This window comes from Neolamprologus multifasciatus, chromosome 23 (genome assembly GCF_963576455.1).
Source record: "Neolamprologus multifasciatus chromosome 23, fNeoMul1.2, whole genome shotgun sequence".
Lineage (NCBI taxonomy): Eukaryota > Metazoa > Chordata > Actinopteri > Cichliformes > Cichlidae > Neolamprologus > Neolamprologus multifasciatus.
The window spans coordinates 21,165,292-21,176,416 of NC_140460.1; the positions used below are offsets into that span (position 1 = coordinate 21,165,292).

Sequence of the window (11,125 nt, forward strand, 5' to 3'; positions counted from 1 at the left end):
GGAAATTACTAGTCCCAGCGCAATAACAATCTGGCACATAACCCACCTCTGCTAAATTGCAAACCCTTGTTTTTGTACAAACTAAGCAATCAACAAACATAACTTGTTTAATTAGAAAGCGTTGCAGGCACTGGTTTACTTCCTTTTTTTTTTTTTGATCCGCCAAGCTAACCAGCTGCTACCTCTAGCATCATATACAAAACAACGATTCGAGTCTATGCTACTAATCTTCTCATATAACTTTAATTGTCTCAGCCAAATAAATGTGCTGTGTTACTAAAATGCCAGACTTCATTAATGCTTGTCAGCTTCTCATAGCAAACCTTTTCATTTCTGAATCTATGTTGATCATAAAATTAGCTGCATGACCATAATGAAAAAAAGTCGCTGTTAGCTAATTTTGAGCTCCAAAAATGCCTAACAAGTACCAGTAGACTGAAGAAGTTACTTGGAAGTGATTAAACGTTTCTCCCACTAAAAACGCTACATCCAGATGAACAGAATCAACCTTTTGGGAAGTCACAGTGGACACCTACAGCCAACTTAGTCACTGTGTCACAATGTGTATACATCCTTTAAGACACTTCCATGTTGTACATTATCTGCACTTACACTCTGCATTCATTTAGACAGTGTAGAATTTGTGAAAATGTACAAGTTATCAGTCATTAGACCACAAAATAATAAATTCTTCAACACTGAAGATATTCTTCTACATTAAATGCAGATAAATTAGTGCCTGGCGGATATAAGAGTCTTAAGACTGATCTCCATACCAATATTTGGCCAACGTATAGGGTGATATTTTCTATACATTCAGACTCTCCCATCTCTACTTCACCTATTTAAATTTAAATGTATTTTTATGCCATAAATTTTGATTTTATCCGGTTGTTAAGTGATGACGTGACGAATTCTACTTCTGGGCCTAAAGTAGTCTGCATTTAATATGGCTTTTGTGTTGTTAACATGTTTAATGTTATGTATTTTCTTCTATTTAATCTCAAAAAGCTCCTAAAACAGTCAGTGATCACTGTTGACCTCCCTCGGCTTTTATTACCACTAATCATTTATTTAAGCTCAGTTTTTAAAACCTCAGGATGTAACTACAGCCCAGCCCATGCAGCAGTATATGAATGACTAACCTCGTATTGTGGAGGGATTATCTCAGTTGTTCTCCTGGCTGAAGTTTGGTCCTTTTACAGCATCCTGCCATGCAATTACATTTGTTCCTGACCACCAAGAACACTCACGTTAACTTTTATCGAGTGGAAAAAAAGTTAGTTATATTATGCTAACATAGCTGTGTCGCTAGCGGTCACGTAGCACATCATTATATACCAGCTAGCCAAACTTCAGTAACCCTACAAACGTCACTGCTGTTTAGTTTTCTGTCTTCATTTATATTAGAAGTGATAACAGAGCTGTACGTTTTAATTTGTTTCCAAAACCCCGCAGTCAGGACATGCTATGTTGTATTTAGATAGAAGCTAGCGAGCTAACTTCCTGCTAACTTCTAACTCCGTTAAATGTCATAAATTAAGTTTTCATAGATGCCTGGATGTTAAACTGAATTGTTACACCTGGTAGAGCAGAACGCTGATCATTTTATTAAAGATGAAAGACTTTAGACAGTTTTTCAACTCTCAGTAATGCCATAGTGATCGTTTGATATATGGACCTGCAGCGGAGTTTAGGCCCAGACTAGTGACGTCAGACTTAACGACCAGATAGACAAATAGCTCATATAAATTAGTGCCTGAAAAAAAAGCAAAAAAATTGCCCGTGTTAGCAACCTAACTAGCATTAGTTATTTGTATTTCCCCCTGTATGCTCAAATTTGTAAGCATGATCAGACATTAACCATTGGGTACTAGTAGAACCCTTGATTTAGCACTCAAAATAACAATGGAAGTTATGGAAGTACTTGATTTGTGACACAGTGAGTACTAGACGATATTCCCACTTAGCCACCTAGCATATTTATCATCACCATTGCAAATATATAGATATAAAAAAATATTGATATTTAGCCACATTTAAAATATGTCTTGTCTTTTTTTGGAATAAATTCTATAATAGTCGTAGCACACAACATACGGTCTCTATATGATCTATGATTATGAAGAGATAAGGTGTTAGCTAACCTCAAAAATAGTACACAGTCAGTGGGAAGCCAGAATAGAGCTTTACATGTGCAGATTCACTTAAGCAAGCTTTTTGATTTGGCTCCCTTTACAAAATTACAACAACAACAAAAAAAAAAAATAAAGATGATAGAATCCATCACACCTGAACATATACAGTATAAAACCATTTGTGCCATATTTTCCTGATTGTCAGTCATAAAGTGTGCTAGCTTGATTGGCAGGCTTTACGAAAAAAATAGGGCTCAATGAGTACAACCGGTTTGCCCTCATTCATTGCTGTTGTTGTCGAGATCTTTGCACTGCAGTTCTCCTCCAGCGTAGTTGATGCCGGGGATCTTGACGCCAAACCGGTCTACGCACCAGCAGATCCCCCTTTTGCGACCGCGAGATGGCTTGCACTATGGGTTAAGAAAGCAAGACTGGAATAAAGAACTTGTTTTCCAATCATTTGTTGTGGCATTTTGACTTTGTTAGACTGTCAGATATCAAAGTAGCAGTGCACTCTAACTTTTTGATACATTTATACCTGTTTGCGCTTGAAGAAGCCCTTCTTGTCACAGTTGGGAACGTACAGTGAGAGAGCAAAGACCTGAGAAGTGTCCTTCATGGCCTGGATGAGATTATCTAGTTTTCTTCTGCAGGGGCCCTAGAGTCACACAGAACATAAATCTAAATGTCTGCTTGATTACAATGCATATACATGCAAAATATTTCAATTCTGGTTAAAAATTATCTGGAAAATTTGAGAAGCCAGATGCAGTGGTATGCAATATCTGATTTTGTAGAGCCAAAGTTTGTTCATTCAGAGGAAAAAAACTAAAAATAAAAAATTGTTCAAAATCTTGCAAAAAAAACAACAGATCTTAGTCAGTGTTTTGGTTTTTTTTTCTAATTTTATTTACCTTGGTATGCATCTTTGTAATCTCTACATCACTTACAAAATGAGGATCCAGTTTATCTATGCTGAGTGGAGCCAAGTTGCTGGCAGGCCCAAGCTTGGCCAGCTGCTTCTTACGGTCCTTGGCCTGCTTCATGGCCTGGGCCTTGCGACTGCTAATGTGATCTCCATATAAGGGCACCTTTGTTTGTGGTGGGACTGGGACACGTAGCATGTCATCATGAGGCTGTCCACCTATTTGGGAGGCAACAAGACACAAAAGAGGTAGATCACTTATTAGTTTTCTGGAAAAAAAAAGGTGTTATTTACACCAAAATGCATTGCGTCTATGGCCTCATGTGTTCCTTTGGTATAAAACATTTGCTATTTTTGGAAAATTTCGAAAGCCTTAAAAACCTGTTGCTGCTGGATTTCAGAGTCTGTTGGAGCATTATTACTGCCAACAACATAACACTGAAGAATGTAATTTAGCACAATAAAACTAACAGTTTTTGCACTGAACCAAAAACTGTATTGCACCATGCTTGGGCATGTACAGATGCGTGTTTCTCCAAGGGCTAATAAAGCAGCAATACTCAATCTTTTTCTGGCATGTCCTATTTTAGGAGCTGAAAAAAGTTCTGAGTTTCCCAACTCACTTTTAGTATAGTAACTGGTAGAGTCCCACCAGTATACAGGATTTTAAGACAGGTAACAATATCAATATTTGGTGATGTAAATATCCTATATGTCGGACAATATTTTTTTTCTTTCAGGTACACAAAGCATGCACAATTTCCCAAAAAAATTGCTAAGTGAGTCATTAATAAGATGACTCACTGTAGTTTAAAAATAATCTTATCATGGCAAGTTGAGGATGACTGTTCTACTCAGATCAGCTGGTTGTTGTGTTTCAAAACACATTATGCCAATTGGGAAGTTGCATAGTGCCCTCTGGTGGACACACTGCACAACATCAACACTCATAACATAGTTGAAGGGTGTTTCTTCCATCTCTTCTTTACTTTCATTAATCTACTTTTATAAATACAGATATAGTTAGATTTGCTAAGAGTGAATATATATCACAAACATCAAACAATGTTCTTACACATTTAACATATCTGCCTGTGTCAGAAACCTAGCAAGCATTAATCATTTGTATTTGCTATTGATGTTCAAATTTTTCACCATGAGCAGACATTAATCATTTGGTTACTCGTTGAACCCTTGAGTATGAACACATTTATGCACTCAAAATAAAAAGTATTTTTATGATTTATTGGTATGAATAGATGAGGTGTTAGCTAACCTGAAAAATAGTGCACAGTCAGTGGAAAGTGACTTATAAAGTGGTTGAATGGCAATTCTCGTGTTTCTTCTTTACATTTTAATTTTATCAGCCGTTATAAATGTCAGTAAGTGTCAAATAAATGCCAGCATGATGCTTTCAATAACAAAAAGTTTAACTAAATCTTTTTAATGCTGATCCTCTACACCCCACAGTTTGGGAACCAAACAAACAGATTTGCAGCCCAACAACTGTAAAGCATGTCTCTGTTAAACATGGCTTCCTTTACTGCAGAAGTTTGAGTCACACAGGACTACTGTTCAACATTTCATCTGCAGTCAGTAATGGTGGGCCATTTCCACTGGATGCTTACACGTTAAAGATGAAAAACAAAACAAAAACAGCAGTAGTAATCATTCCAACAAGTCAACAGCTGTAATATTAGTCCTGCGTGAACATGGCTCGACATGATGGGTCAAAATTAAGAGCACCATGACTTCCAACCTGGATTTGTAACTTCTTGAACTGCCAAATTAAAAAGCTCAAGAGGGCACAAGGCAGCAGTTTCCAATTTGGAAATGTCACAACACAACGTGATGATTTCACTTGCCCCAGCTAAATGCTTATTTAGCACAGTTAGTGGCTACAAGCCAGATTCAGATTGGATGTGTTGACATACGGGACAACATAAGCTACATTTATGGCAAGTCAGGCTGCCAGTTTGGGGTATATGTAGACCAGGGGTTTTAAAACTTTTATAGCATGTGACCTAAATGAGATATTTAGTCTCACCCTGGCACCCATGGCCATGAAAACATGCTATTACCCTTGTCATGTGGCAAGCCACCAAAAAACAGCCGCAACCCATTTTGGGTACCAACCCCCACAGAAAGCTTCATGTACAAGTATCTTTCATCTGTGCAAAAACACTGCTCTGTGCTAAATTTTGGGGAGTCGCACAAACCTCAGCACTCGCCCCTCTCCCTTGTCCCCATCCTCAGCCACAGTGACTGCACTGAGGCCAGAGTGAGTGACTGTGGCTATCCCCCCCCCCCCCCCCCCCCCCAAACAGCACTATAAACTGATATTTCATCGAGTTTCTATCCTGAAACATGCATTAACTGTGGATGTGTCCTAAGCCCTCGTTGGCCCATTTCCACTGCTGTGTCACGCACTTGTTTCCGCTTTCGTTTTGGCAGATTGAAAACTCCACATATAAACCTCTGTAGTTCTGCCAGTGACGTGGTCGCTAAGCTACTAAGCTAACTGCGTGGTGAACTGAGGTCACTGTGTAGCTGCAAATGATGCTTAAAACCTTGATGACTGACGATGATGAAGCTCATGATGATGATGTCATCCATCCATTCCCCTTAATGACAGGCTCTTGGAAAACAGAGACTCCCCCTAGTTTCCCGCTGACAATGTTTTTTTTTCTCTCTCTTTCCCCAGGGAAATCTGAGGCAGCTCAGCGGCAGTATGTCCAATCAAGTCTTCACTTGCTAATCCCCAAGCTTGTCTAATCTGACGTGTGCTGACTGATCACATCTTTCACTTTTCCCCCCTTTCTTCCTGCCTCTTTTCCTCTTCGTGATCCTGGAGAGCTATGCAGCTCCCTGCAGGAATTAATGACTTAAAAAAATCTTTTCTTCATCTATCCAATCTTTCCATGTATTCTCCCATGCCACATCTGTCCAGATGTTACTGTACATCCTTTCAAATGTAAAAACTAGATTTTTAGCTGTTGTTACAACTTAAATGCCAGCTTATGTCACAGGTTTTCTGCTCTCTGACACACAGCAAATATGGAAAATATGGTCAGACTGCACACACGGACACTTGTGCATTAATATAGCTGTACATGCCTATTATGAATGCATATATGCACGCATATCCACAGCCCAGGGTTGTCAGGTGTCTGCAAAGCGTTGGGGGCATGTGCTCATGGGTGTGCATGTGGGGTTTTTTTTGTTTAATTTATGTGTCAACAGAACGCCCAGCAGGAGATTGGGAGTTCATGATGAAGCTGACTGCCGGACAGACAGACGGGGGATCAGAAACCCACGCTCAGCCTGCATTCTGCTGAATCACTGCACAGCCGGGGCCTGCCTGCAGCGCCGAGCCGGAGAGAGGGGGAGGGAATGGAGGGAGAAGACTGTGTATAGATGTGAAGAAGAGGAGACCAGGACGGGACTAACAAAGAGTGATGAGAGGGAGCAAATAAGTAAAGGTGAACCGATCAATCCAGATATCCATAGTATCGATACCGACGCTGGTATTGGTATTGGATTGATAATAGTGATAGGATCGATGCTTCGTTTCTATCCTCTATCTTCAGTATGTCTTTCACTGAATTGTATTAAATTAATTACTGACAAATGTCACATGTATTTTATTTATAGCTTATGACACATTTAAAATAACAGGCAGATTTAGATTTAAAAAAAAAAAACAGTATCAAAATACAGAAAAAGCTGAAAGGTGTGTTTTATTGTGGGAAGTAAAAATCACAGCTCTCTCTCAATGCACTCTTCTACATAAGCTGCTATTACAAATTAAACGTATCGGTATTAGTATCAGCAATATTGGCCCAGTATTTGCTTGGTATCGATTGTATATCGTACTGCACAACTCTAATTGAAAGACAGCACTCACTATAAGCAAATACCACATTTCTGGCTGGGGATCAAAGCTGACCTTCAGTTCAAAAGTAAGATTTTGATTCACGCTCTTTTCCCATTTTCCACCTCTTGTTACTGGACTTGACTAGAAAATAGAAAATAGGTAGACTAGAAAATAGTTCAAGTTCTTTTTTTTTCCTTGCTCAGCCCGCTGGCGTTTAAAACAGAGTAGGAATATTTATGTTTCCATTGAAACTCTGCAGGAAAAACGGAGCAAGACATAGAATGGAAACGGTGAATTGTGGAGATGGTGGGATAGAGAATGAGGTGGCGGAGAGAAGGAGAAGAAGAAGAATAGGTTGGAAAAGATGAAGAGGGACAGCAGCCAGGCAGGGAAAGAGGAGAAGAAGGCTGTGTGTTGGGACAAAAACAAAGGTGGGTCAGGTGTTGGAGAAAAGGCACAGGTGGTAGACGAACTGACAAAAGAAAGGAAGAAAGGTCTAAAAACAAAAAAAAGAGACAGGTAACCATAGAGGAAGGTATGTGGGCAAAACATGATTTCACACCTTGAAGACAGTGAGTGCAAGCTAAGGCAGCTCTGCTGGAGCCACAGAGGAGCCCCGCTGAGAACCACCTGTAATCTTCTCCCTTTTTATGTAGTCTGACTGGAAGAGGGAGGGGAGGAGAAGCGGGACGCCGCTGATTTAAGGCTTGCAGACCCACAAGGGCCCTATAGTTGATCACCACGGGACACACCAACTGCTGAAAGAGTTCACGGGGGTCAGCTCAAGTGCTGAGGTGACTCCCATCAGCCCCTCAGAAGCAAACTGAGTAGAAACAAAGTTGCAGGAGAGCGGAGAGCGCAGTGAAATTATTCATCCTTCTCGCTCTCTGAAAGGGAGTTTGTGCATCTCTTGTGGGCTTAATCAAAATTCCTGCACTGACAAGGGAGGAGTAACATCTCTCTCCAGCTGTTTACTATTTCCTTGCACCGTCAGATCTTTGGGTGAAGCAGGAATTGCGCGTGATGACACTATCAGAGCTGTCACGGAGAACATGGAAGTGTTACTACTGCGTAACCCACATTTCCCATTTGTCCCTTTATCTTTAAACTAAACACACAGCACTAAGAGTAACCGCCTCTCCATGTTACCTTCACAGGTAACCATCCACAAGCCTACCTTTTGACGGATGCAGCAGTTTGTACAACTTCTCGTTCCTGCACACCCCGCGGCCGTGCAGGAGCGCGTGCAGCGGCTTCTCTTCTCCGTTCTTGGGCAGGCAGCGGAGCCCGCGCGTGCATGGCCCTGTGTACACACCGCACGGCTGGCCCTCTTCGAGCGCGCAAGTCATGCAGCACCCGCAGCCGGGCTCCTTCACCGGCTGGCAGCCCACAGGCACCGGCGGGCACATGGACAGCACCTTCTGATCGCATGGCTCGCACGGCACGTAGGACGAGTCGCAGCCAGCGATGGTCAGCAACGGAACCAGCAGGAGGGAGAGGCGCATAGGCATGGTGGGTGCGGGTCTGGAGTGAAACTGCGTGGATTGGAATGGGGTGGAGTGGTGACGAGTCGGTGGAGACGAGTATCAGCTAAGCGTTGCGGAGAATCCTTTCTATGTCGCTGGTCTCAGTCCGAACATCAGGCGGGTGCGAGTCGCATCCACAGGTGCTTCTGCGCTCTCACTTGTGAGTGTCAGCTTATCCGATGCTCGCGTGCTCTCTCACTCTGCCGTCCTCCTTAAAACCCCGCAGAGTTACCAAGAGTTTTAAAAAAGAGCCAAACAAACAAATGAAATTATCCAGACACCACGTAAATCTCCCTTAAGTGATGCCCGGTTCAGTTTACGCGCAGGCGGCTCCTCTTCAAATGAAAAAAGGAAAAAAAGAAAGCCCGCTGATTCTCTCTCTCTCTCTCTCTCTCTCTCTCTCTCTGTGTCTCTCTCACTGTAGGTTACTTCGCCCGCGCAGATTGCGAGCAGAATGTATAATCTGCGGCTTTGAGCTTGCCTTTTAAAAAAGAAAATGCCAGAGGCGAAGCCTGTAACGACGGGTATGTCAAACAGCGCGTGGAGGGGAGGAGGAAGGGTGGTGGTGGTGGTGGGGGGGGGGGGGGGGGGAGATCAGAGGGAGGCGCACTTGTCAAGTCCGTGAGCTGAGATGCTGATTTCACAGGGCGGGTGCTGGCATGCCTCCAGATCTGTCAGACACTAGACGATGCTCCCGTAGGCGACTGAATGAGACCTTATCTTTCTCACTGCACAGTTGCCATTTAGGTATGGTCAGTTTGAGAAAATGAATAAGTCCGTTTAAAATCTAAAGCAGAGGTGTTAAACATAAGGCCCGGGGGCCTGAAGCAGCCTGGCAAAGACTTGACAGGTTTGGTGGACCTATTTTGAACTTTTAACTCTATTTTCAGTCACGGTCAAGTGTGTGGAAAACAGAGAGATAGGATCCAAAAGCAGGACTCAGCAGGCCAGCTTGGAATATGCACAGTTTTGTTGCTGGAGGTCCTTGGCATTAAGGCAAATGACTGAATAGACAGGGTGCGTGTACACACAGGAGGAGATGATGACGATGACATGACAGAGACAAACTGAGGGCTTAAATAGACAGGATAATGGAAGGATAGGAAACAGGCAGGAATAACTCTAATGGAGGAAGTAAACTACACATAATGGATATGTGACAGAAGACTATCACAATAAAACAGGAAACATACACTGGAAAACTAAACACTGACAAAAAGTCCATACTCAAAACGTTGGGTCAACAACAGCTTTGACCCGACTGCCACCCACACTACACCAAAGCAAGACATTTTCTTTGAATTAATGAAAGCTTTCTGTTCTAAAATTTTAAAATTAGAGGACAGTCTATGCAACGATCTACCAGAACCTTATGTGTAACCATTTCTCTAGGTTTATCGTGTAGTTTCACCAGTCTGGCCCGGTCCACATCAAAGTGGGCTGTGTGTGGCATGAATTTGAAATCCCTGATCTAAAGGAATTTCTCTGTTTTAGCATTTTACACCTGCTTTGCTTTCATAAACTGGTGAATTTGGCCTTTGAAGGATCCCAAACACTCTTCTATTCTCAGAGAAAACTCAGACTCGTCCAAAAGTTAAGGGTGGACTCTTGCATATGAAACGGGAACACATTTATAATTCCCCTCAGATATCGAGTCGGCCTCTGTTTTTGTGGCCAAGGCACTGTAGCTTTAAATATTTGCGAGATGCCTGTCTTAACAATAACAAATGAATTCTCCAGCAATGTGTGCTGCAAAGTGTCCAGATCAAGGCGAGCTGCACTCACGGTGACCTTATTTTATGTCTCAGCGAGGTCAGTGTCCACAGTGAGATAAGTAGTCAGCTCTCGCAGAGTGCAGAGCGGTCGTAATTCACTGGATGTTTTGGCAGATAGCAATATATGCCTGAGGATTTCAGATGATGAGCATGTTTGTGTTGTAAGTAAACAGATTATCTGCACACACCAAGATGAATTCATTTAATGCTTCTGACCCCGGTCATGTTCTTCCTCTTGTTCCTCTTCTTATTACTGCATGTACTTTCTAGATTATTTAGCTTTATTTTTCCTCTTTGTTTACATCCTGTTAGATCTTAGTGTTTAAATTGAGGTTATGTGTCCCATAGTTGTATTAATCCAGATGTTTTTAGCTGAAACTGCCCTTTGAAACACCTTTATTCTTCCTCTTTCCCCCTCCTCCCCTTACCCCTCTTTGTGAAACTTTGTCTGCAAATTCTGCTCAGGTCTCCAGACCCCCTGTTTGTCTTTTTCCTTGACCTTTATGCTGTATCGGGTGCCGAATGGCGTCACCTGTGGCAAAAAATCATCTTGGTGTTGCCCACACCGTCTTACCTGTGCAGACACGGAAAGAAAGAGCACCATTCAGATTGTGAAGCTGTAAAGGCACGTCTGTGCTTCGCAGGTTCCAACTGCAAAGATCTTCCTCACAAAGCTCACTCTCAGACTCAGCTGCACATCTACGATTCATAAATTGATGATTTATGACCCAGAGACACATTGGCAGTGCTAATATGTCTGCACTACTTTTATTTGTTTCCAGATGTGAGACGGAGAGGATTTGTGGTCCAAGTGCATCTAGGGTTTGTGAACCAGAGTGCAGTGTCTGTTAAGGTTAGGCTTTCTATATAAATTAGCTCTGAGT

General features: G+C 42.1%; 1 protein-coding gene across 2 annotated transcripts; it reads right to left on the minus strand.

Annotated features, from left to right (window-relative positions):
* Positions 1-176: 176 nt before the first annotated feature.
* Positions 177-8,996, minus strand: igfbp5a (insulin-like growth factor binding protein 5a). Of its 2 annotated transcripts, none has more exons than XM_085150466.1 (4): positions 8,118-8,996; positions 3,089-3,282; positions 2,677-2,796; positions 177-2,548 (listed from the first exon to the last, which is right to left on the minus strand). In XM_085150466.1, the coding sequence occupies exons 1-4, from the start codon at positions 8,449-8,451 to the stop codon at positions 2,417-2,419; spliced, it is 780 nt and encodes a 259-aa protein (XP_085006592.1). In that variant the 5' UTR covers positions 8,452-8,996; the 3' UTR covers positions 177-2,416. The 2 variants fall into 2 exon arrangements, with proteins under 2 accessions (XP_085006592.1, XP_085006590.1); XM_085150464.1 differs by having other exon boundaries at positions 3,053-3,282.
* Positions 8,997-11,125: the final 2,129 nt, after the last annotated feature.

Coding starts and splice junctions, on each gene's coding strand:
- igfbp5a (XM_085150464.1), bottom strand. CDS start 8,451: ATGCCTATGCGCCTCTCCCTCCTGCTGGTTCCGTTGCTGACCATCGCT. Junction 3,283..8,117: donor ACTGCTGCATCCGTCAAAAG/GTAGGCTTGTGG, acceptor CCTCCCAAATAG/GTGGACAGCCTCATGATGAC. Junction 2,549..2,676: donor GCTTCTTCAAGCGCAAACAG/GTATAAATGTAT, acceptor CTTAACCCATAG/TGCAAGCCATCTCGCGGTCG.